This window comes from Hypomesus nipponensis, chromosome 21 (genome assembly GCF_054491055.1).
Source record: "Hypomesus nipponensis isolate SF chromosome 21, ASM5449105v1, whole genome shotgun sequence".
Classification (NCBI taxonomy): Eukaryota; Metazoa; Chordata; class Actinopteri; order Osmeriformes; family Osmeridae; genus Hypomesus; species Hypomesus nipponensis.
In genome coordinates, this window is record NC_140381.1 from 1,613,119 (window position 1) to 1,640,000 (window position 26,882).

The window sequence follows — 26,882 nt, forward strand, 5'->3', positions numbered from 1 at the left end:
AATCGAAGTAGTCCGTGGTTTCAAAAACTATATATTGTTAAAGTTATCTGTGAATGGGTTGTCGTGGCTAGGGTTTCAACAGCGCAATCGTCAAGGGAAAAAAACATGGTAGAGACTTTACGAGAAAACCCCATAAAACTGCCTTTACTCCACCCGTCTCTATCCTGTCAGCAGACCTTTGGAAGGAGCTGAAGCCACGCCCATCGTCTTCTCATATTACTCGCTTCACTCGCCAGTTGTGTCATTTCTGGGGAAATTATGAATTATTCTTGCGGCCGCGGCAGCTGGGGATGTTTATTTAACAGGATCACCTCCAGCTATTGTTTAAGTTAATATAAAATGTCCATAAATGTTAAAATATTTGGATAAAGAAGAGTTTTAGTGGGGTCTTTTATAAACAATAGAAAGTACATTCAATTACAATATCAGATATCATGTAGGCCTATTCTTTAATGTATCCTATTTACATTGACACTCAATATTACATCATAGTAAGACATACCCTAGGCCTAAGTAACATGTTTACAGTATCATACAATAGATCAACCCTAAGTAACATGTTGACAGTATCATACAATAGATCAACCCTAAGTAACATGTTGACAGTATCATACAATAGATCAACCACACATGGAACACCAGAGTCTCCGGTCGTCTAGTCAAAGGAACAGAAGCCTTCATCTCAGGTGGGAGCGGCTGAGCGGTTAGGGAATCGGGCTAGAAATCAGAAGGTTGCCGGATCGATTCCCAGCTGTGCAAAATTATGTTGTGTCCTTGGGCAAGGCACTTTACCTTACTTGCCTCGGGGGAATGTCCCTGTACTGATTGTAAGTCACTCTGGATAAGAGCGTCTGCTAAATGACTAAATGTAAATCTCCTCCTGACCACAGAGTGGTTATCACCACTACACTGGTCTGGGACAACCTACACACCTGTAGTCATGGTTACAGAGGGGTCATCACCATCTACACTGGTCTGGGACAACCTACACACCTGTAGTCATGGTTACAGAGGGGTCATCACCACCTACACTGGTCTGGGACAACCTACACACCTGTAGTCATGGTTACAGAGGGGTCATCACCACCTACACTGGTCTGGGACAACCTACACACCTGTAGTCATGGTTACAGAGGGGTCATCACCATCTACACTGGTCTGGGACAACCTACATACCTGTAGTCATGGTTACAGAGGGGTCATGACCATCTACACTGGTCTGGGACAACCTACACACCTGTAGTCATGGTAACCGGGGTCATGACCATCTACACTGGTCTTCCATACCTGTAGTCATGGTTACTGGTGTCCTAAGACCAGCCCAACACCAACTGTAATACAGAGTTGTGGAGACAGAAAGAAGGAAAGACAGCACACAAATATGCAACTGGAGGGTCCGGATGATGAGGTGACTCACATTTACATTTAGTTATTTTTTAAAATTTTTTATTACTTAACTACAGTCTGTAGGCTCAGCCTTGCCTTTTACAGTGTGTGCGTGTGTATACAGTCATGTGTGTGTGATGTTCTGATGTGTGTATTCTGATGTGTGTGTGATGTTCTCATGTGTGTGTGTTGTTCTGATGTGTGTGTGTTGTTCTCATGTGTTTGTGTTGTTCTGTTCCCCCCCACACACACACAAGTACATTGAGGAGGGACAACCATGTCTTAAGTCTAGTGCCACGATACGCAACCCAAACGCTGGGTAGAGGGGCTCAGAGAAGATGGTGTTGAATGTGTACAGGTGGGTCATCGTGTCAGAGGAGACCCTGTAGAAGGACAGAACACCAGCTGGCCAATCCAGGTAAACTCCTACTCTGCTGGGTGGAGGGAACCTGTAAGGTATTAAAGTATCTTGATGATTGTGATGGACAGAGAGTCTTTTACAATAACTTAAAGTAAAACGAGACCTGCCCAGACCCCAGGATATGTTGTTGTGTCCAAGTCTACAGGCATCACCCCTCCCTCTCCTCCTGATGCTTCTATATGTCACTCCTACCAGAACATCCCCCCCCACCTCCACCTCCCAGTAATGGCGTCCAGTCAGACCCTCTGTACACAGCACCTGCTGCTCTTCATCAAACCTCTCTGGGTGATCAGGATATGGATGGCCCTCCTCTCCAACAAACTTCCCTAGCTTATAGGAATACGGCCGCGGCTTCACCTCCACCCTTCTGTTGTCCTCAGACAGAGAGAGTTTTCTGTGAGCTGTGTTTGGGTCCAGTGTGAGATCACAGGCATCTATAGAACAGAGGAGAGAGGCTGGATCAGAACTGTGTGTCTGGATGTTTACATTTCCATCTGGTCAGTGAGTGAGAGGTTGTTTCTGTCAGATGGTCATGTGTGATTTTCAGTCAGAGGATTCTGGGATTGAACCCAGTAAGAGTGGAAGCATTACTGACTAGCAACACTGACGCCAGTCAGAGATTAACTTCCATTGTTTGTGTGTGTGTGTGTGTGTGTTTGTGAGTGGAGAGAGTGAGTTTCTCTGTGTGTCAGTAACTAATTATGTCACAATGTATGCTTGTGAGGACCAACTCTAACCCTAACACAATATCAATGTTAATGTTGGATGTACTGATGTACAAAACAATACTTACACTTCTTAAGCAGCTGTGGTTTCACCCAGATCTCTTCGTTATGGTCCACACTGGGGGAGACAGAGAGGAACAGACACACGCATTACACTACATTTACATTTAGTCATTTAGCAGACGCTCTTATCCAGACTTACAGTAAGTACAGGGACATTCCCCCCAAGGCAAGTAGGGTGAAGTGCCTTGCCCAAGGACACAAAGTCATTTTGCACAACCTTCTGATTAATAGCCCGATTCCCTAACCGCTCAGGCATCTGACCCTCCTTCTGATCCCCACACACACACACAGCCTGTGTATGAAGAGTGGTCAGGAACAGAGATGATTACCAAAGTAAAGGGACCTGGCTGTGTGTGAAGAGTGACAGTAAGAACTAGATATCAGGACCTGACTGTTCTCAGACCAACATGACTCAAAATACATACAGCTTCTGTAAACAACCAGAACCTCACCAAAACATAATTGTATAATAATCAACTACTCAGCATTGAACATGGCAAATGAAGAGGAATATATCAGTGACCAATACTAACTTGAGTTTCTCCAGTCTACTGAGTGGACCAGAGAGAACTATGTCTCCTGGGTGATTGTAGCTCAGGTCCAACTCTCTCAGACGGCAGTTTGAGCTAAGAGCTGAAGCCAGAGAAGCACAGCCTTCCTCTGTGACTCCACAGAACGACAGCCTGCAGAGAGAAGTCATCAGGACGTTACAACACTGCTGCCCTCTGCTGGTGGGTGTTGTTGACATCACTGGGTGCATTGTTGACAGACTTCTTCAACATGTTCTATGTGTCCCTGTCTGGTTCCATGTGTGTCTGATCACTGACCTCAGGATCTCCAGTCTACAGTGTGGACTCTTCAGTCCATCAGAGAGCAGCTTCACTCCTGAATCCTGCAGGTTGTTGTGACTCAGGTCCAACTCTCTCAGGGGACAGTTTGAGCTGAGAGTTGAAGACAGCTTTCTACAACTGTCCTCCGTCAGGTTACACCAGTTCAACCTAAATCAGACACGAGGAAACACATGACAACATGAAGATTAACTAGTAGGCAGCAGTGATAATATTGATGGCATAAAAGTTCAAATGCATTCATGGTCAAATGTATTTGTATAACATGATCATGATTATCATAACATCCTCTGCCTGTGACAGCCTGTCCATTAGGGTTGGGGATAGGAGCACATTTTCGTATCATCAACCATCACTGCTTCTATCACCGATAGCCAATATGACAGCAGGTGATCCTTCATCCATCTGGATCGTTTTGTGGTCAGTTGTGCCACTATTTGCAAGTGTATTATCCTGCTGAACTCAGTACTTAACCACTGACAGCAGCAGCCACTTCAATTGCAAAAGGCCAAGTTGACCAGCCATTCATTTTAAATACTTACGCTAAAGTACATTTAGATAACCGAAACAAATGGTTTATTAGTTAAATGTAAAAAACAGTCATAAAAAATCCACTGCATTGGATTCAGCCAACCTCCGATTGCTGATGTATTAGTCATATTACCCAACCCTACTGTCTATCAATGTGTACTGGGTTGTGTTAATGTGAAGACTCCTCTACAGGTACTGACCTCAGTGTCTCCAGTTTACAGTGTGGACCTCTAAGGGCAGCAAGGACAACCTTTTGGCCATCATCACCATACAGATTAACCCTCCCCAGGTCCAGGTCTCTCAGGTCAGGTGACCGGAGGGAGGAGGCCAGTGATACACAGTCCTCATGTCTTAGATACATGTCAGTCAGTCTGTAGAAACAGAACATTCATGAGCTGCAGTGTGGTGAAGTGGTTAAGACTGCTGACTGGAGGTCTCTTGGCAGCCAGGATTCACATCACATCTACACCTCTGTCATACCTCTGTGTTTCTCCTGATACATAAAGATAATATTCCTTCTGTTTTCACAGGTCATTTTGTTGCGTTAGTGTGCTTTTGAATGGCTACTATGGTAAAGCTAATAGTAACTATGAGTGATAGACTATAAATTCAAACAACCTCCCCATCTCTCCTACCTTCTGTGTCCTATACTATATCTGAAGGACTGTGAGTGGTTTGTTTAACAACTGAACTAAAATATACTCCTTCATAACTGGCTCTCAGGGTGACCATGTCTAACTAACCAACTGTCCAACAATGTGTTCATGTTTGTGTTGTCATCATGTGAAGACTCCTCTACAGGTACTGACCTCAGTGTCTCCAGTTTACAGTGTGGACCTCTCAGGGCATCAAGAACAATATTCAGTTCAACGTGAACAGAACTAAGCAACCTTGGTTGATTAATGACATTATTGTAATCATAATGAGACATCCTTATTTCCTCCAGGTACAGCTCTCTCAGAGGACAGTCTGGTGACTGGAGGGAGGAGGCCAGTGATGCAAGGTCCTTACGTCTGAGTTTCATATCAGTCAGTCTGTAGAAACAGAACATTCATGAGCTGCAGTGTGGTGAAGTGGTTAAGACTGTTGACTGGAGGTCGCTTGGCAGCCAGGATTCACATCACATCTACACCTCTGTCATACCTCTGTTTCTCCTGATATGTTAAGATAATATTCCTTTTGTCTTTAAACATCATGTTTTCAGTGTTTCTCCTACTTTGATAAAACATGTAATCCATACAGCCAGTGATGTACTGCATATAAGGTGTGTTAAAAGATACACTAATTCATTCTGCTGAGTTGAATATTCCCTTTTGAATGGTTATGGTAACACAGCTAATATTAACTATGAGTGTTAGACTTATATAAATTCTGTATCTGAAGGACTGTGAGTGGTCTGTAGAACAACTGAACTAAAATATACTGCTTCATAACTGGCTCTCAGGGTGACCGTGTCTAACTAACCAACTGTCCAACAATGTGTTCATGTTTGTGTTGTCATCATGTGAAGACTCCTCTACAGGTACTGACCTCAGTGTCTCCAGTTTACATTGTGGACCTCTCAAGGCAGCGAAGATACCAGTCAGGTTATCAGAAGGTATTTCCGTTTCAACCTGCTGCAGGTGCAGCTCTCTTAGAGAACAGTCTGGTGACTGGAGGGAGGAGGCCAATGATGCACGGTACTCAGGGTTGAGTCTTGTGTAAGTCAGTCTGTAGAATCAGAACATTGATGAAATGCAGTGTGATGAAGTGGTTAAGACTGTTGACTGGAGGTCTCTTGGCAGCCAGTATTCACATCCCATCCAGAGTTCCTTCAACCCCACAAACATCAAATTTAAAAAGTCCATCTGGGGCTCTCAAGACTCACGCATTTAAGCCAGTTCACGCAACACCTTGTATTTCTCACGCTGAGAAGTGGGATAACTTGTCCCGGTATACAAATAATGGACGAGGCGCAGGAATACAGAGATAGGTTTTCTGCCGAATTGAGAGCTGTCTCAAGTTATACACAGTAAAATGTCACCTTCCAGCCAATCAGACACGCCAGCAGCACACAACCCACCCACCCGCTCCCACTTTGACAGGAAAACTGTCAGCTGGTTTTTACAACAGCACGTAGTGCTCACTGTAATTCACTCTTGTGCTTCCGAAACTAAACAACGTTGTACCGGAACACCCGCTGCTCAGAAGACTGTCGTCCTACACCGTAGCTAGCCTGACAACCGATCTGAACCAAACGGTAGGATGACGACACCGATCCTTTAAATAAGTTCAGTGGTGGTTGACGCATTGTGCAGACACTCCCAAGGGAAAATTAAAAAATATGTAACTATATAAACTCTTTAAAAAAAGTTTGGAAACGTTATTTCGGTCGATTATTCCTCCCCTTCAGTTATACCAATTGGTTTTGTATTTTATATCGTTGGAAAGCCTGATTAGTCACCTTTACAGTGAGGTACAACTTGTAAGGATCGTGCATTCATGGAATGAGCAACACAGCTAACCATGTGGGTAGCGGCCCAAAACATTTAGCCAAAATCCCCTGCAATATTCTTCTGTTGGTATTCACTCTCGTTTTGCGCTTCAAGTGGGATCGGCTTGGGCAGGGGCGGTTTTAAGCACTGGCCGACCGGGCAGCCAGTTTTGCTGGGTCACAGGAAAAATAATAGGTTTTATATAGGGGGTTAGCCCCCCCAAAAGTGCGAACCTAGATTTGCCCCTGTCAGACCCCCCCAAACCCCCCGTAATTCTCACACTGAGCTTGGGCGGGCTGTAGCCTACGTGACAGAGTGACCAACACAAACATGTTGGCTGACTTGCAGCAAATCTTGGTTGAGGAATGGGATGCCATCCCACAGCGGTGTGTGACCAGGCTGGTGACCAGCATGAGGAGGAGGTGCCAAGCTGTTGTGGCTGCGTATGGATCTTCCAGACGCTACTGAGGTCCCTGACAGTGTAAAATTAATGAAGTGTAAAAATGGCCAATATGTGTTGTTTTTTTCCTTATTACTGTGGGAGAGTGCAATCATCCAATCCACCAAGCAACTCAAAACGATTTGGGCACATTTTTGGGGGCCGCTACCCACATGGTTAGCTGTGTTGCTCATTCCACGAATGCACGATCCTTACAAGTTGTACCTCGTTGTAAAGGTGACTAATCAGGCTTTCCAATGATTTAAATACAATGCCAATTGGTATTATTGAAGAGGATGATTAATCGACCAAAATAACGTTTCTGAACTTTTTTTGAGGGGTTTATATTCATATAATACAATCCAGAAATAATCGGAAACGGAGCAATTTAAGTCCTCTGCTATTGACTGGACGGCTTACTAAAGAGATGTTACTGTAGCTTCTCAATAGCGCTAATATTCACCACTGTTGCTGGGGAATATCTACTTTGTCTACTCATTTTACTTTATTTACTAACTTTGTTTTCCCAATTTAAACCTGAGGGGCAGATATTCTCCTCTTGTTAAGTCAACTCTCCCTCTTCCCGCCTCTACTGTACGTAGCCCTGCTCTCCCATTGGTCCACAGAACCTGACACTGAATAGCGGCTTCCAAATATGGAGGACCAAACCTGCCATATTTACAAATGAATGAATGAATGAATAAATGTCCATATCCATGCATTTAGACAGAAATAAACGAATATATATATATTAATTAATGCACAATTGTCAATCAATAGTTACATATATTTTACATTTATGTATTTATTTATTTTGTATTCATTTATGTATTGATTTATTGATTGATTTATTCATTCATTCATTTATATATTCATTTATTTATTCATTTATTTATTCATTTATTTATTCATTTATTTATTCATTCATTCATTCATTCATTGTTCCCAATATGATAATGACAGGAGGCCAGTAGGCGTGGAAACTGATGTTCAGACATTGCAATCAATCCAGAGCCATAGATTCAATCTAGCTAACGCCTGGGACACACTGCCTGCGAAGCGCCCTGGAGCGCCACAATATACTACGAATGGCGCGATGCTGTTCACACTAGACGCGCATTTCTCCACGCCCGCCACCAAGCCTTTCACCTTCTCTGAGATTTTATTTTCTACACGTAAAGCTGACATGTACATAAACATGGCATAGGCTACAGGCTATTTAGGCAACTAGTTGCTCCAACAATAACCGTCGCAACGGCATCCCTTTCCCAACATAACGTGGCAACGTTTGGCTTTTGTTGCCGTAGTCTTTGTAAAATATGTGCTATGGGGCATACAACTCCATTTAGGACTAAGCTACTTTTCATCTTCGATGATTAACTTTGTGTCGTCAATCTTTACAAATTTCTCTTCTGCTTGATTGGGGGCTATATGCCAGATTGTCTATCTCGCTCTTACACACAGGACAAATATGTTGGTTTGACAATCAACAATCAGGATTTTTTATTTTAAAATGTTTACGTTTTTATCGGGGTAAACACATGGTTGGCCGGTCAGCGTAGTGAAGTTGGGTGTTAAGTAATAGCCCACAACTAACCTGTCCATGTAGGCTATGTTGTCCATGACAGCAAGGATGGATGTAAGGCTACATAATCGAATACAAAGCGTGGAAAACGATTAGCCAATGGTGTGTCAAATACCGCCTACCTATTTTGATTGACACATCTCATTAACATATTGAGAAGAAGAAATACAGGAATGAATGAATGAATAAATGAATGAATAAATGAATGAATAAATGAATGAATAAATGAATAAATGAATGAATAAATGAATGAACACATGAATTAATAAATGAATGAATACATGAATGAATAAATAAATGAATACACAAATAAATACATACAAATTATGAGGTAATATTGATTGACAATTGTGCATTAATTAGTACATGTATTCATTTATTTATGTCTAAATGCATGGATGTGGACATTTATTTATTCATTCATTCATTTTTTAATATGGCAGGTTTGGTCCTCCATATCCAAAGCCACACACACGATCCACACACCACGCAATGCAACCAGTATTTTGTGTGAAAGTAATTTTGTAAGTATACAAAGTGTGTACACATTTCTGGTTTTCTCTACACTTAGCTCTGAGTCGTTTTCAATAATAATAATACTATTTAAAAAACATATATAGGCTATTAACTATCAATTAATTATGAAATAATTTAGATCATCATATGTGATGTATTACATGTGATTTTGAGATGAATACCTACACAGCTTTTCTGCATTTCCTCAGTGCTGGTACCAGTCTGATCCAAACCTGCCAATGTATGTTATATTTCCTCTGGTCCATCTCATCCAGCTCACCTTGTGACATCAGAAGTGCATTAGCCAGTGCTGAATAGTGATTGTTTGAGAGAGCACGTTTATCTTGAGGTGATGACATAAGGAACTGGTTAATGTCTTCATGTACTGAACTGTCTTTCATCTCAGTCAAGCAGAGGAAGAGGTTAATGTGCCTCTCTGTTGAGATATTCTCTACGTCTGGCTTCCTGAGGTATTTCCTCATCTCCTCGTCAGTCTCTGAGATGTTCTCTGTCTGGGGCAGAAGGCCTTGTAAGAAAGTCTGGTTGGACTCCAGTGAGATGCCAAAAAGGAAGCGGAGGAACAGGTCCAGGTGTCCATTCTTACTCTGTAGAGCTTTATCCACGACTCTCTTCAGCAACTCATGCAGGGGCTGCTCTGCAGACACGTTCTCCAGGAAGGACTCCAGTGCACTGATGTTCTTGGTGACACAGCAGTAGAACACATAGAGAGCAGCGAGGAACTCCTGAAAGCTCAGGTGCACAAAGCAGTACACCTTCTTCTTATACAGCCCACGTTCTACCTTCAGGATTTCTGTGCACAGTCCACATTTCACTGCAGCTTCATCAACATCAATCCCACGTTTTTTTAGGTCCTCCGCATAGAATATTACACTCCCCTTCACCAGCTGTTCGAATGCTACCTGTCCTAGTTTCAGAATCAAGTCTTTTCTTAATTCTAAAACCTTCTCTTCATCCATGTTGGTTTCCTCCTGATACTTTTCGAATCCACGCTTCGTTTGAGTGATCAGGAAGTGAATGTACATTTCAGTCAGACTTTGGGGGATATGTCCACTGTTGTTTTCTCTCAACATGTCTTCTAGGACCTTGGCGATAATCCAACACATGATAGGAATGTAACACATGATGTAAAGGCTCCTTGTTGTCCTGATGTGTTCGATGATTCTGTTGGCCAGGTCCTCATTGTCAGAAAATCTCTTCCTGAAATATTCAAGCCTCTGTTCTTCTTGGAACCCTCGAACTTCTGTCTCCAGGTTGATGTTGACGGTTCTGCGGGGGATCTGACTGGCTGCTGCAGGTCGGGAGGTTATCCAGAGGAGAGCAGAGGGAAGCAGATTCTTCTTCATGATGTTGGTCAGAAGAACATCAACTGGACACTCCTTCGTGACATCAGACACTCTCTCATTGTTTTGGAAATCCAGAGGACATCTGCTTTCATCCATCCCATCCAGGATGAACAGAACTTTGTGGTTGTTGAATTCCTCCACATCTTCTATGTCTTTAAGCTCTGGATGAAATGCCTTCAGAAGACCTTGAAGACTGAAGTCACGCTTGATCAAATTTAGCTCTCGGAATGGAAGCACAAAGATTACATCTATATCCTGATTGGATTTCCCTTCTGCCCAGTCTAGGATGAACATGTGCACTGAGAAGGTTTTTCCAATGCCAGCGATGCCTTTCGTCAGCACAGTCAAGATCTTTCTCTGTTGTTCATCCTGGGGATTGAATATGTCACTGTAGTGGACTGGCCTTTCTGATGATGTTTTACCTGTGGATGGATATTCAATCTGCATGATCTCATGTTCTTTATTGACCCCTGCACTCTCCCCTGTTGTCATGTAGAGTGGAATGAAGACGTTGTTGAGGAGAGTTCTCTCATCTCCGGTTCCCTCCAAGGTCTCAACAAACTTCTCCCTCAGTTTGGCTTTATTCTTCTCTTTGAACAGCTGCATGTCAATAACTGCAAGGGGGAACAAGATAACGTCCACAACTAAATACACGTCCTCAAGTTGCTAAGCCAAACAGTCTACCATTAGACCAAGAGGGAGTCCTTGTGATCCGAGGTGTGAGATGGTCATAGTGGGAAGTGTTTTTGGTCTAATGACTGGAGGTAGTGAATGTTACAGGAGACCTCAACTTACTGCAGAAGAAGAGAGAGAGAAAGAGTCAACAGTTTTCTGTGTTCTTATTCATTTGTCATCAGTTTGTGTTGTGAGATTATGATGGTGGTTTTACCCTGGCTGGGTGTCACTGTGCCGTGCTGCCTGACATCTGGAGTCTGACAGAACAAAACATGACAAGAACGATTCAGACACAAATACACACAATGCAATATCCAACTACACACATGCAAATCTACAGTACTTAAATACAACACCAACATTGTTTTTCCATAATACTGTAGTTTCCTTTCTATTTCCTGGGAAATGCAGTATGATTAATCAATTAGCCTGTTGTGCTTGTCACTGATAAATCGTCTATTTTAAGTTTAAATGTTTAGTTTAAAATGTTCTAAACGTCTGACCCCCTGTAAATACATGTCCCATTATTGTGCTATTATAATTTTATTTTCATCAATTTATTGTTGTGATTAGACTGGCGTTTTTACCTCATTGCATTATATATATATATATATATATATATTATATATATATATATATAATGCAATGAGGTAAAAACGTCTAATCACAACAATAAATTGATGAAAATAAAATTATAATAGCACAATAATGGGACATTATATATATATATACACACACACATACACACTTAATTTTAAAAAGTGGTGTTTGTAAAAAGTTGAAGCAGCCTGGAATCATCCAGGCTCTAAACAGACATTGCATCAGTGAGGTGAGGTGATCAGGTGGACTCAGTGAAGGTCTGCCTAGGTTCACTTTCACTTTGCTGAATGTTCCCTGTGAGTAGATTGATACATAGAGAGAAGAGTTTTCTGTACATTTCACATTCTAACAAAGAAAACTGTTAAACAAACTGCAGATCTAAACAGAGCTTACCCAGGTCCTGGACCAAATGACGTTCTGTCTCCTGGAGGCACCTGTAGAAGGCTGACTTGACCTTTGTTGAGGATTTCATTAGGAACTTGTACAGCTCCCTCATCTGGTCCTGGGTGGTCCGGGCTGCTTGGATGTTTGAGTAGAGCTCAGCATGGATCATACCCTCCTGGAGCAGGGCATCTGCTATGGTTATCACCATGGTAACCCTCTGTATGAGAGAAGACCTGTATCTGTCCACAAACTCTGCTTCTGGAGACAATATACATCAGAGGGAGAAAGAGACAGAGAGAGATGGCAAGAGAGGGAGAAGGGGGGGGGGGTGGATGGATGGAGGGATAGAGAAGGAAAGAAAATAAAGGAGAGGGAAAGAGAATAGAAAATAAGCATCTGCAACAACTACAAATACTGCATACTAGATTTCTGTGAGGTCCAAAACAGAAAATATTAATAACATTATATTTCCTGTCAGAGATGGAAAGCAGAAGTACTTAATATTCTGGTAAATGTACGTGTGTATCTTAGTATAAAATACAGTCTCACCTCTGTCTTCACTTCTCCTCTCCATCTTAGAGTCACTCTGTCTATCATGAGAGGGGGGACAGTCTGAGGAGAGGAAAAACAAAATGAGAAAGTATTGAGCATCTTGAGCATTGTGCTCTCTCTCTCTCTCTCTCTTTTTCTAGTGGGTCACTCTGAGCTGCCCCTAAACTGCTTTGATTCTTGGTCTACTTAATAAAAGGTAAATGGTTTACATTATCCTGCTCCAAGACATCCATTGTATCCTCACTCATCTGAGAAATGTAACGTGTCCAGTAGATAGCGTGTTATCACCATAACTAGACTATCCTGACTGGTAGCACCCCTTATGAAGGTGAGCCTATAGACCAATTATTTGTTTGTAAACATTCGGGATGCGCGCGCAATGTGGTTGCAGAAAACCGGGAAAGGATAGCATTTTAAATGGCAGAAGGACCACACGGATAATACAAATAGTTATTGTCCAAAGGCCAAGAGCCTCAAAAAGTTAATATCAAGCCCTGCAATCCAGTGACCAGAGATATATGATGGCACGATCGACATTCCAAGCGTAATAGACCGGGGAGAAGTTTGTCTTTTGCAACCGACATGCGCAGTTGAGCCTGCTTGAGAGTTGTGTGAGGTAGGGTGATAATTGGTCTATATCCGTAGTCTGTACACATCTACTGGAAATCTACATCAGATATACAGAATCAGAGCAAAGAAAAAGAGAATGGAAGTCGATGGCAGTGTCGAAACTTTTTTTTTTCTATGGCTCTGTACAGAATAAGTTGTAGAACTTGGGTTTTAATCACAAATATTGGAAAAGTATTTTTCTTCCTAGAATAAGAACCCATTTTCACATCCTATGTTTAATTAAATTATGTTGTATTACGCCGTAGCAGTCCTAGATAATAGTGGTTAAATAAAATACCACTTTAAATATTCCCTATTTCCGGTCTACTAAGTCTTTAGCGTAAATAATTGAGTCTGTAAACCTTCGTCTCCTGTGAATCATGGCCTTAATGACAGAAATGCAACGTTTACGTAAATGATATTGTTTAAACAACAAAATGAACAAGACAGGACTAATACTGAATTTGACCTGAAAGAAGGAAGTCGGTTAACAAATTTGACTTAATGCAGTTTACCGATTTACCTACGACATTCAAATCGTTTGTCAAGGCGTTTTAATCATCGCTGAGAGAGAGGTAGCGGAGACCGACGAACTTGAGTACTTAAAAATCTACAATCGATCGTGTGGCGTAGGCAATATTACAATCTAGGAGCGAGTTAAAAACTGTCATCCACTTTCCGCTCTGGATAAGAGCGTCTACTAAATGACTAAATGTAATCGCATGTTTGTTAATGGGCTTTATAGAATACCCCCCCCCCCCCTCCGAAGTATTTTGTTAAGCACCCGAAGCTGCAACCCTGCGTCTCCTGTGAAACGTGGCTTGTTATACAGACATGATTGCAATGTTTCTTAAGGAAATGATAGTGTTTAACAAGAAAACTAGGAAAATACGACTAGTATATAATTTTGATCTGAACGAAGGAAATTGGTCAACAAATCTCAAAGAAATTCCGTTTTCGCTACAACATTCAAAACCACAAAGGCGTTTTAATCGTCGACCTACCTATTGTAAAGGAGACAGATGGACTTCTTCGAATAAACTCGAATCTCGAATAAACTAACGGTCGATGATGTATCCAAAGTACAGTTAAGGCGTGAGTTAAAAACGTGGTCTTTGGCTTCTCCTCGATGAGTAGGGGAGAGTGGGGTAAATTGTGCCAGTAGGGAAGTTGTGCCACCCCCTGTTTCTAGGGACCATAGACGAAATTGGTCATGGGACCACATGTAGCGCAGTGCTAAATAAGGCTATTAGTAAATAAGTGCTAAGAAGCTAGATTTAAGTTCATAATAACACATTAGAACTTACAGATAACCCTTAAACTGAAGACAAGCTTAGGTCTTTTCTATTCATTGTGGGGTGAATGCAAGGGATTATGGGAGTTGTAGGTTGATGCAACAGTGTTTGATTGATTGATGTGTTTCAATTGTTCAAAGAGTTTTGTTTTAAAAGATTTCGCTAGTAAAGTGAAATGTATTGTGTTACATGCAATATTTTGATGTTTGACTGTAAAATGTATTTTATGTTGTTGTTGTTGTTGTTGTTGTATGCACTGAGTAACGTGAGGTGAAAGGGGAAGAAAACCGCGCGAAAGGGAGCGTGGAGAGAATTGAAGAGAAGAAGCAAGGTTACGAACTGTCTCCGAATGTTCAAAGAAATTATTAGAAATATAACTTGACAAACGATATATAGTTGCGAGTCGGACCTTGTATCTGTTTTATTAACGTATTCGGACTGAATACACAAAGTTGAACAGTACGATAGTCACGTTCATTGAAACTTGACATCATCTCGCCATTTTGAGGAGAAAACACTCATCGTGTGAGAGACTGCCCTGTTGTTGCTGCAGCGGCAACTTGATAACGAAGCATTGGATTACGGTATCCTGAGTTTATTTTCTTGCTCATTTGCCGGCTAGGACTGGGGATGGTGAATCACCGGTGAGAGTGTGTGTGTGGGTCCACGTGTGTGATTTGTGTTAATACAATGGCTGTGTATTAAGTTAGCTGAATGCTAGTTTAAGTAGCTTACTAGCTACTATATTATGGATGTCTGTTAGGGACATAATATAACTGTAATTGCTGATTTGTTTATGTAAGGTGCTTTCAAACTTGAGGTTTGTTGTAATTTCATTTCATGCAAAACTAAGCATACATTGTGTATCCTATTTTGTTTTTTCATTGAGAATTCATTACATTGGCGATTTTTATATTTATTTTCCTATACAAATCAGTAAACTGTATTTTTATTTGATAATTGAACAACCTGAGTTCTGAGTATTTCCTTAGGATAAGCCACATTTGGGTAATAGAGTGCCTGTTAAAAAGGGTATTTCATTTGAGTAATATTTAATATAATAGTTTAACCATAGCACATGTAAAACATCTCCATAGACATTTAAACAGAAGGTCAGCAAGAATTATATATACATTCTATATATATACTGTGATTAATTTAGTAACTCAGGAATGCCCCTTTAGTGTCAGATGGCTGAGCGGTTAGGGGATCGGGCTAGTAATCAGAAGGTCACTGGTTCGATTCCCGGCCATGCCAAATGACGTTGTGTCCTTGGGCAAGACACTTCACCCTACTTGCCTCAGGGGGAATGTCCCTGTACTTACTGTAAGTCACTCTGGATAAGAGCGTCTGCTAAATGACTAAATGTAATGTATGTAGTGTCAGGAAATAGGCCTAGGGGGGCGCTACACACACATTTTTGAAGAGTCAGTCATTTTACTCATCCTGTAAAGAAGATGTTACCCCGCACCGGGGGCAAGTTGTGCCACAAGACCACTTTTTTTCAGAAAGCTATATTTCTGAAATACTATATTTCAGATCCAAAGTTCCCTGGAATGCACCACATCCTGAAATATATGTACATATTTTAGTTGGAAGCATTACTGTCATGGCCTCGCCTTAAAGTCACTTTAAGTAAAAACCGGCACAACTTACCCCACTCTCCCCTATCCTTTTTAAGACGACTATCGAGGTAGTAGGAAAGTTCAACAAGTTCATGAATAATCATGACACAATCATTTTGTTTTTATTAACGATAAAAGGGTTTAACTTTCTAGGAATAAGTTACCTTCTTATGATTCACCGTAGATAATTAAACTGATGAAAGCCGAACAATGGATTTTTGGTGTTTCAAAACCCATTGACATTGTATGACTATGTTTAGCTTGTGTCTGCTCCTCTCTCTTACCAACCGTCTCTGGAGGAGGGGATCCCTCTCTGAATTGCTCCTCCCAAGGTTTCTTCCATTTTTTCTCCCATTGGGAGTTTATCCTTGTCTTCCTTGAGGGTTTAGGTTGGTTGAGGGGAAGTTCTATGGGCGTATGTGAAGCCCTCTGTGACATGCTTGCGTGTAAAAAGGGCTATACAAATAGATTTGATTTGATGACTTTGTTACCCACTTTTAATTCTTACCGTGCTAAAAACGTTTTTATACAATAACATGAGTTTTCGGCTTTTATTTAAGCGTGAGGTTGTTTCTTGTCCTAACGCTATACATTACTGGAACAGACATGTACAAAGCAGCAAAAGATTGGGTGGGCGTTATCCTACAAGGTCTTTTGTTAAAAGGTTCTCTGGTGACTGTCAACTGCTCCTTTTGTCATCTCCAAACAGAACATTTGTCTCATCTGTTTTGGTATTATGATTATATTAAGAACTTTAGCTTTCTGAAAATGTTTGTTTTTAAATAGCACATCAATATCATGTTAAAGTGAATAAAAACATTCATTAAAGTGATTCTAACAGTTACAGGACGATGACATCATCCACACAGTAATACATTCTTACAGCCTTTATCTTCCCCAGTTTGTTTCAAAGCATGTTCACCTTCAGTAGCACCATCCACCTGGCTTCAGATACGACACACAGCCTGTTTCTTACGTCATTAAAATAACTTCAATCTCACATTATACTGACACCAGTTTTAATTTGTTTTGTAATATTTACTAGTGATGATACTACTGAAGCCAGGCCCAGCAGGATTGGCTGCTGTTGACTAAACATCATAAAGTTTTACAATTCTTCACGCTGCCTCTCCTGCGTGTCGTCATATACGCTACCTCTCCTGTGTCGCTGTATATGTGTGTTCTCCCAGCTGAAAGTGTTGTTACAACACTGACAGCAATATGGTTTACCTCGTATGCACCTTGATGTGTTTAATAAGATTACACTTAAGAGAAAAACACCTGCTACATTCCTGACACTGAAACGGCTTCTCTCCAGTGTGCGTCCTCATGTGAGTAATCATGTTAGGCTGCCAGCGAAACCTCTTGTGACATTCCTGACACTGAAATGGTTTTTCTCCTGTGTGTATTACCATGTGAGTTATCAAATTAGGCTGCCATCTAAAGCTCTTGTTACATTCTTTACACTGATACGGTTTCTCTCCTGTGTGTGTCCTCATGTGTCCAACCAGAGTAGATTTCTTATTAAAAGTGTTGTTACATTCGAGACACCGATATGGTTTTTCTCCTGTGTGTATTCTCATGTGAGTAACCATGGATGACTGCCATCTAAAACTCTTTTTACATTCTTGACACTGAAATGGTTTATCTCCAGTGTGTATTATCATATGATTAAGCAAAGTTTGCTTCAAAGTAAAGCTCTTCTTACATTCTAAACACTGATGAGGTTTCTCTCCTGTGTGACTGCCCTGTGGCGTACCTTCCATGGGAAGAGCCTTATTATTTCTTTTTCTGCTTGATTTCACTGTTTCTAGCAAAGGCAGCACTCCTCTATGTTCCTCCTCATCCAAACTCTGAGCTGCAGGACAGTCTGGAGCTACAACAGAGAGGGGCTGAGAGTCACTGTCTGGTTCTGGTGCTGCATAGTCTTGTACATGAAGCTCTGCTTTGATTTGCACCTCAGTTGTGTTGCTGGGTAGAGAGTCTCCTTCTTTGTTCTCCACTTTAACAGTCTGGACAAGATCTGAACATTCAGAAGAGCCTTCTTGATCAGAATAATGTTCCACACTGAGAGAAGTGTATATGGAGCCTGTAGTTTCAGACTTCAGTCCTTGGAGCAGCTCTTCCTCCTGACTGGTCCACAGCTCCTGTTCCTCTTTAATCCGTGGGGGCTCCGGGAGAGAAAGCTGCTGCACTTCTGGGAGGGAAATGTGATCTATTCAATTATTCTGCAACTCAACACGTCTGTCAGCTAAAATTAGGCCAGTTGTGGTGATCTTAGCAGGGTGTGGTGATCTTAGCAGGGTGTGGTGATCTTAGCAGGGTGTGGTGATCTTAGCAGGGTGGGGTGATCTGAGCAGGGTGTGGTGGGGTGATCTGAGCAGGGTGTGGTGGGGTGACCTCCCATGACCCCAACATGGAAGAAGACCCAAGACGATAGTCTGACTAAGACATTGTAAACAGGCCACCCTGCCATGTTAATAACGTGTTCCAGACCAGTTCCTAACTACAACGTTCTCAGTGCAGATATGACTCTGCAGTAACACGCAGATGCTACAGGACGCTGTGACGGGATCTAACCCCCTCAGGACGCTGTGACGGGATCTAACCCCCTCAGGACGCTGTGACGGGATCTAACCCCCTCAGGACGCTGTGACGGGATCTAACCCCCTCAGGACGCTGTGACGGGATCTAACCCCCTCAGGACGCTGTGACGGGATCTAACCCCCTCGGTCAAGAAGACTCGCCAGAGAAAAAGACTTGAGGAAAAACATGAAATGTTGGATGGATGCAGACCGCTCCTTCCCTGTCGTTACCCCCTCCTACGTTGGATGGATGCAGACCGCTCCTTCCCTGTCGTTACCCCCTCCTACATAACAGTATTTTACACAGCTGATTAAAACTTGAAGGTATGAATGTCGAACCTGTTCTGTGTAGCTTGCCGTCAGGTTGAGTAAGAATGTCAAACAGCCGTTGTATCCGCACGCTCTCCTCCTTGGAACGAGAGATTTCTTCTTTGTACTCTGCGACCGTTATTTCAATGGCTCTGAAAATCTCGGAAGCTGCTGTTGTTAGTCGCTCACTGAAAAATTCTCTCATCATATATAATTTGGACATTTTCAAGTTTGAAAGGTCTGGCTCCTGGGTGAATATGGAGTCTGTAGTTTCAGACTTCAGTCCCTGGGGCTGCTCTTCCTCCTGACTGGTCCACAGCTCCTGTTCCTCTTTAATCTGTGGGGGCTCCGGGAGAGAGAGCTGCTGCATTTCTGGGAACAGAGGAGGGGACAACAGTTTTTCTCCTGACAGGATGTTTAGGACAGCGTCGCTGTGAACAAGAAGTCATCTCAGATTAACACTTGGTTAGCAACCCATGGCACGCCATCGGCGTGGAGAACAATTACTACAGCCAATTGTACAATTGATTGCCATGCACAATGGAAAAAGACATGACTTCAGGGATGCTGTCCTGAATCTTCTGTCAGAAGTAAAACTTGTTTCCTCTTCTGATTGCTTAAAAGTGGAGTAAATGCGAAAGGTTTTAAGAAAAACACTTGGGTCTGGACGGGCTACTTTAAACAACGAAGACATTCTGGACGATGGAGATTATAATATTGAAGTATGAATGTCGTACCTGTTCGGTGTAGTTTGATATAAGGTTTAGTAACAGCGTCCAAAAGCCGTTGTATTCGCGCGCTCTCTTCCTTGGAACGAGAGATTTCTTCTTGGTACCCAAAAAGCGTTTTTTCAAATTCTCTGAATATCTCCAAAGCTGTCATTGTTAGTCGCGCACAGATGTGTTCTTTAAACACGTCTGGGACAGACATTTTGAGAATCTATTGAGGTTAGCTATTAGCATCTGGTTAACCCCCTTGCCCCTTGACAAGTGATCAACTGACTTTTCGAACCCCACAACAATTCTCTCCTTTCCTTCTCCCTACATCGCATGTAAATAAGCAACACGTGCAGATCAGATTCAAGTAGTTAATTGCCAGTTTTCAAACTTCCCTTCTACATTCATACCAACTGTAGCCACTCCGCTTATGGACGACGTTAGCATATACTTTTTCAGGACCTTAGCATTACGCTTCCTGTACAAGGATGTGAAAATCAAACTCTTCCGATGATGAGTTCACCGTTCTATGACAACGTAGAGACAACAGCGCCCCCTGTTGTAGCGGATGAAGACCATTTAAGGATTTATGTCGTTAAAGTCATTAAAGTCTAACTTCCACGACAAAATCTAAAATGACCATTTAAACCGACGGAGTAAATGTCAGACAATTTCAGACACGTTGATGTAGATGTAATCATAACTCATAGTGTACAGTTATAGAATAAGTCATAACAATGTCAAATTAAAACATAGGTAACACACAATATAATGTACATTGATGCTTCAAAATTAGCAACTGTCCTAATAGCCACAACTGTCCTAATAGCCCGAAATGTGGGTGATCAGAGCAGTTTAAAATGTGTTTAGCCTTACCCATAACCCCCATTTATCGTATTAACGGGTTATGGGTAAGGCTCTCTCACAAGGAATCTCTCCTAATTTCATCTCAAAACTCTCACACTCATGGTGTGAGAGTGCACGTGTGAGAGTGCACGTGTGAGAGATCAGGTTTGTGTATATGTGTTGTGGGGGTTGTGTGCCAGTGTTTAAGCATGTCAGTATCTACTGTTTGTGTTTTTCTCTAACCCCAAAACACACTCACTCACACACACACACAATATCAAAATGTTGGATGTACTGAGGTACAAAACGATACTTACACTTCTTAAGCAGCTGTGGTTTCACCCAGATCTCTTCATTATGGTCCACACTGTGGGAGACAGAGAGGAACAGACAGTGACACACACACACACACACACACAGCAGGTGTTTGATGAGTAGTCAGGAACAGAGATGATTAACAAAGTGAAGGGAAGAGTGACAGTACGAACTAGATATCAGGACTTTACTGTTCTCAGACCAACATGAGAAACACACAGAAGGTCAAAACAAAAACAGCTTCTGTAACCAGGCAACCAGAACCTCAACAAATCATCATTCTATGATAATCAACTACTACTCAGCATTAAACATGGCATATGAAGAGGAATGCATCAGTGACCAACACTAACTTGAGTTTCTCCAGTCTATTGAGTGGACCAGAGAGAACTGTGTCTCCTAGGTGATTGAAGCTCAGGTCCAACTCTCTCAGGTTTGAGCTGAGAGCTGAAGCCAGAGAAGCACAGCCTTCCTCTGTGACTCCACAGAACGACAGCCTGCAGAGAGAAGTCATCAGGACGTTACAACACTGCTGCCCTCTGCTGGTGGGTGTTGTTGACATCACTGGGTGCATTGTTGACAGACTTCTTCAACATGTTCTATGTGTCCCTGTCTGGTTCCATGTGTGTCTGATCACTGACCTCAGGATCTCCAGTCTACAGTGTGGACTCTTCAGTCCATCAGAGAGCAGCTTCACTCCTGAATCCTGCAGGTTGTTGTGACTCAGTTCCAACTCTCTCAGGGGACAGTTTGAGCTGAGAGTTGAAGACAGCTTTCTACAACTGTCCTCCGTCAGGTTACACCAGTTCAACCTAAATCAGACACGAGGAAACACATGACAACATGAAGAGTGGTTATTTGTAGTATTCTACCACAGACCACTAGGTGAGATGAGTGATAACATTATACAGTGTATACAATTACATATGCCATAGAAGTGGAAATGCATCTACTGTAAAAAAAAATTAAAGTATCTGCTGTGAAAGCGATGTATTTGTTAGCGAATTACTATAACATGATCATGTTCTTTATAACATGCTCTGTCTATGACAGCCTGTGACAATGTGTACTGGGTTGTTTTAATGTGAAGACTCCTCTACAGGTGCTGACCTCAGTGTCTCCAGTTTACAGTGTGGACCTCTCAGGGCAGCAAGGACAACATTCAGGTCACCATCTTCATCACTATCACCACCGCCATGTTCATCATCATCATCGTCATCAACATCATCATCATCGTCATCATCATCAACATCATCATCATCATAACCAGACAGCTCAATCCTCTCCAGGTGCAGCTCTCTCAGAGGACAGTCTATTAGGTAAATAAAATAGGGTTAGGGTTAGATAATCCACGGTATTTCCGGGGTCTACCAAGTATTTTTGTCGTTAATCAACGAGTCTTTAAGCCTTCGTCTCGTAAATTGCAATGATAGAGATTTAATCAACGACCTACCTGGTGGAGAGGAGACGGAGACAGATGTACTACTTTTATATCTCAAATAAAGTAACGATCGATTGTGTAGTTAACATTACTGTCTAGGAGCGAGTTAAAAACTGCCATCCACTTTCCAAAATCTTTCGCCAAATCGCCTTACTTCCTGAACGAGTTTTGAGCTCCGCCTCTGGTGCTAGTAAAGATTTACTGTCTTATAATAAACTGTACTAGCATACTTGAACCACGTTTTTTCCCTAACTTATAGACCATATTAAGTGAACACGCTCTTAGCCAGATTGACAAAACCTGGGTTGAGTGTTGATCACCACCATCATGACACCGCTTTTAACGATGGTTATGGCTCAGTGAAACCCGCGAGATCGCGGGTTTGCTGACCTTGCTTCGTAGTACATTATCTAGTTGTCACCTGTGACGTGTTGTGTATAGGACATCCTACCAGCAGGTGGCGCTATCACACCTCAGGGTGTATGTGGTATGGTCAGAGTGTGGTCACGTCTGTTTATACCAAAGTCAGCATATTAGGAAGTTGCTGATAACTGTTTTCCTAGATTAGGGGTGTCTAACCCTGGTCCTCGAGGGCCACTGTCCTGCATGTATTAGATGTTTCCTTGCTCCAACACACCTGATTCAATTAAATGGGTTGCTATAACGACCATCAGGTGAGCTGGATCAGGGAAACATCTAAAACAGGTGAGCTGGATCAGGGAAACATCTAAAACAGGTGAGCTGGATCAGGGAAACATCTAAAACAGGTGAGCTGGATCAGGGAAACATCTAAAACAGGGGTTCCCAATCCTGGTCCTTGGGCCTCCCTGCCCTGCATGTTTTAGATGTTTCCCTGCTCCAACACACCTGATTCCAATGAATGGGTCGTTATCTAGTTATGCAGAAACCTGCTAACGACCATTCATTTGAATCAGGTGTGTTGGAACAAGGAAACATCTAAATCATGCACGGCAGGGAGGCCCGAGGACCAGGATTGAAAACCCCTGATCTAGAACATGCAGGACAGCGGCCCTCAAGGACTAGGGTTGGACACCCGTGGCCTAGAATGATACAATTACAAAAATCAAGTAAATTCAGTCATTACTGATGGTGATTTGAAGTTTTCTGTTCAGGTTAAATTACAGTCCAAGACAGAAGATAAATAGCACATTATGAGCCACAAAACATGTTTGGTTTTAAATAGCAAATCAATATTATGCTCAAGTGAATAAAAACATGAATTAAAGTGATTCCAACAGTTACATGGACGGTAACATCATCCACACAGTAATACATTCTTACAGCCTTTATCTTCCCCAGTTTGTTTCAAAGCATGTTCACCTTCAGTAGCACCATCCACCTGGCTTCAGATATGACACACAGCCTGTTTCTCACATCATAAAATTACTTTATTCCCTTTGATCTCACATTAAACAGATTACAGCTGAAATTTGGTTTGATTTCATATTTACTACTGGATTTTTCTGCTGTTGAATAAACATTTAACTAAAGTTTACAATTCTTCATACTTAAGGCATTGTGTCTCCTCACATCAGCAACCAAAAAGGTGAACGTGCCATCGTTACTGACACCGATATGGTTTATTTAGTGTTCCACCATGTCACACACACAAAAAAAAAAAAAAGCTTGCTACATTGTTTTATACTGATAAGACTAAACTCCTGTGTGTGTCCTCATGTGTTGAATCCAGGATTTATGCCATTTAAAACTCTTGTTACATTCTTGACACTGAAAGGGTTCCTCGCCTGTGTGCGTCCTCATGTGTTGCACCAGACCAGCTTTACGACCGTACATCCTGTTACATTCTGTACAGTGATATGGTTTCTCTCCTGTATGTATCCTCATATGGTCAATCAAATTTGTTTTACAAATAAAAGTTTTGTGACATTCCTGACACTGAAACGGTTTGGCTCCCGTGTGTGTCCTCATATGAATGATCAAATTAGGCTGCCATCTAAAGCTCTTGTTGCATTCCTGACACTGAAATGGTTTCTCTCTTGTGTGTGTCCTCATGTGAACAAGCAAATGAGATTTCCAACTAAAAGTACTGTTACATTCTAGACACTGATAAGGTTTCTCTCCTGTGTGACTGCCCCGTGGCGTACCTTCCATGGGAAAAGCCTTGTTCTTTCTTTTTCTGATTGATTTGACTGTTTCTAGCAAAGGCAGCACTCCTCCATGTTCCTCCTCATCCAGACTCTGAGCTGCAGGACAGTCTGGAGCTACAACAGAGAGGGGCTGAGAGTCACTGTCTGGTTCTGATGCTGCAGAGTCTTGTACATGAAGCTCTGCTTTGATTTGCACCTCAGTTGTGTTGGTGGATAGAGAGTCTCCTTCTCTGTTCTCCACTTGGACAGCTTGGTCAAGATGTGAACATTCAGAGAAGCCATCCTGATCCCAGCCATGTTCCACAATGGAAGACGTGGATATGGAGCCTGTAGTTTCAGACTGCAGTCCTTGGAGCAGCTCTTCCTCCTGACTGGTCCACAGCTCCTGTTCCTCTTTAATCTGTGGGGGCTCCGGGAGAGAGAGCTGCTGCACTTCTGGGAGGGAAATGTGATCTATTCAATTATTCTGCAACTCAACACGTCTGTCAGCTAAAACTAGGCCAGTTGTGGTGATCTGAGCAGGGTGTGGTGATCTGAGCAGGGTGGGGTGATCTTAACAGGGTGGGGTGATCTTAACAGGGTGGGGTGATCTTAACAGGGTGGGGTGATCTTAGCAGGGTGTGGTGATCTTAGCAGGGTGTGGTGATCTTAGCAGGGTGTGGTGATCTTAGCAGGGTGGGGTGATCTTAGCAGGGTGGGGTGATCTTAGCAGGGTGTGGTGATCTTAGCAGGGTGTGGTGATTTTAGCAGGGTGTGGTGATTTTAGCAGGGTGTGGTGATTTTAGCAGGGTGGGGTGATCTTAGCAGGGTGTGGTGTGGTGATCTTAGCAGGGTGTGGTGATCTTAGCAGGGTGTGGTGTGGTGATCTTAGCAGGGTGGGGTGATTTTAGCAGGGTGGGGTGATCTTAGCAGGGTGTGGTGATCTTAGCAGGGTGGGGTGATCTTAGCAGGGTGTGGTGATCTTAGCAGGGTGGGGTGATCTTAGCAGGGTGGGGTGATCTGAGCAGGGTGTGGTGATCTGAGCAGGGTGTGGTGATCTGAGCAGGGTGTGGTGATCTGAGCAGGGTGGGGTGATCTTAACAGGGTGGGGTGATCTGAGCAGGGTGTGGTGATCTGAGCAGGGTGGGGTGATCTTAACAGGGTGTGGTGATCTGAGCAGGGTGGGGTGATCTTAACAGGGTGGGGTGATCTTAGCAGGGTGTGGTGATCTTAGCAGGGTGTGGTGATCTTAGCAGGGTGTGGTGATCTTAACAGGGTGGGGTGATCTGAGCAGGGTGTGGTGATCTGAGCAGGGTGGGGTGATCTGAGCAGGGTGTGGTGATCTTAGCAGGGTGTGGTGATCTTAGCAGGGTGTGGTGATCTTAGCAGGGTGGGGTGATCTGAGCAGGGTGTGGTGGGGTGACCTCCCATGACCCCAACATGGAAGAAGACCCAAGACGATAGTATGACTAAGACATTGTAAACAGGCCACCCTGCCATGTTAATAACGTGTTCCAGACCAGTTCCTAACTACAACATTCTCAGTGCAGATATGACTCTGCAGTAACACGCAGATGCTACAGGACACTGTGACAAAATCTAACCCCCTCGGTCAAGAAGGAGACATGTTCAAACCTTGGATGGACCATGTGAATCATGCCAGGATGCAACCACAGCAACTACACCTTTCCCATTTAGCTATCCACCATTACTTAATTTTAGCAGATAACAGGAAAGTAGTAGACACTGTATGAATAACAAACCTGTTCGGTGTAGCTTGATCTCAGGTTGAGTAACAATGTCAAACAGCCGTTGGAGCCGTTTCCTCTCCTTCTCAGAACGAGAGATTTCTTCTCTGTACTCTGCAAACGTTTTTTCAATGGCTATAAACATCTCTGAAGCTGCTGTTGTTAATCTCACACTGAAAATGTCTCTCAAAATTTGTAATTTGGACATTTTCAAGTTTGAAAGCTCTTCCTGTGTGAATATGGAGTCTGTGGTTTCAGACTGCAGTCCTTGGAGCTGCTCTTCCTCCTGACTGGTCCCCAGCTCCTGTTCCTCTTTAATCTGTGGGGGCTCCGGGAGAGAGAGCTGCTGCACTTCTGGGGGAAGAAGAGGAGACAACATGTCTCATGACAGAAGATGTAGAACAGTGTTGCAGAGAACAGGAAGTCATATAATTACCCATGGAGTACGGCAAAATAGCATTAGCTATTTTACATCAGTGTATCCCTTTAACAACACAAACGAATTTCAGATTAACACTTGATAAACTAGCCAGTATTTCATCCATAAAATGAGCAGTGCAGAATAACGCTGGCATACGAGTTTGAATCATCTTTCAAACTAACGCTAATTGACAGGTATCCACATCTACATGTGAAAGAACCAGAGTGAATGCAAACGCTTTAAATACAAAACACTTGGGTCACTTGGGTTGATACAATTAAGACACATCCTAGACAATGCT

General features: G+C 42.5%; 4 protein-coding genes across 4 annotated transcripts in view; all 4 read right to left on the reverse strand.

The window, feature by feature from the left end:
• Nucleotides 1-214: 214 nt before the first annotated feature.
• Nucleotides 215-10,958, reverse strand: LOC146237317 (NACHT, LRR and PYD domains-containing protein 12-like). Its single transcript, XM_084685149.1, has 8 exons — nucleotides 9,175-10,958; nucleotides 5,505-5,684; nucleotides 4,784-5,008; nucleotides 4,175-4,345; nucleotides 3,423-3,593; nucleotides 3,129-3,278; nucleotides 2,601-2,650; nucleotides 215-2,241 (listed from the first exon to the last, which is right to left on the reverse strand). Exons 1-8 carry the CDS (start codon nucleotides 10,956-10,958, stop codon nucleotides 1,601-1,603), a joined length of 3,372 nt encoding a protein of 1,123 aa, XP_084541275.1. The 3' UTR covers nucleotides 215-1,600.
• A 279-nt stretch (nucleotides 10,959-11,237) lies between these two features.
• On the reverse strand, nucleotides 11,238-14,374 carry LOC146237318 (apoptosis-associated speck-like protein containing a CARD). The gene is made up of 4 exons (XM_084685899.1): nucleotides 14,177-14,374; nucleotides 12,561-12,623; nucleotides 12,021-12,269; nucleotides 11,238-11,284 (listed from the first exon to the last, which is right to left on the reverse strand). Exons 2-4 carry the CDS (start codon nucleotides 12,583-12,585, stop codon nucleotides 11,238-11,240), a joined length of 321 nt encoding a protein of 106 aa, XP_084542025.1. The 5' UTR covers nucleotides 12,586-12,623; nucleotides 14,177-14,374.
• A 2,827-nt stretch (nucleotides 14,375-17,201) lies between these two features.
• Nucleotides 17,202-20,280, reverse strand: LOC146237319 (uncharacterized). The gene is made up of 3 exons (XM_084685195.1): nucleotides 19,724-20,280; nucleotides 19,017-19,358; nucleotides 17,202-18,289 (listed from the first exon to the last, which is right to left on the reverse strand). Exons 1-3 carry the CDS (start codon nucleotides 19,914-19,916, stop codon nucleotides 17,319-17,321), a joined length of 1,506 nt encoding a protein of 501 aa, XP_084541321.1. The 5' UTR covers nucleotides 19,917-20,280; the 3' UTR covers nucleotides 17,202-17,318.
• Nucleotides 20,281-23,523: 3,243 nt separating this feature from the next.
• LOC146237320 (uncharacterized) overlaps nucleotides 23,524-26,882 on the reverse strand; it is a 3,860-nt gene continuing 501 nt past the window's right edge. Inside the window, exons 2-3 of the mRNA XM_084685199.1 lie at nucleotides 26,176-26,514; nucleotides 23,524-24,868 (exon numbers count right to left, since the gene is read on the reverse strand). Of these exons, the coding sequence (XP_084541325.1) occupies nucleotides 23,979-24,868; nucleotides 26,176-26,514 (1,229 nt within the window). The 3' untranslated portion in view covers nucleotides 23,524-23,978. The remainder of the gene's footprint in view (nucleotides 24,869-26,175; nucleotides 26,515-26,882) is intronic.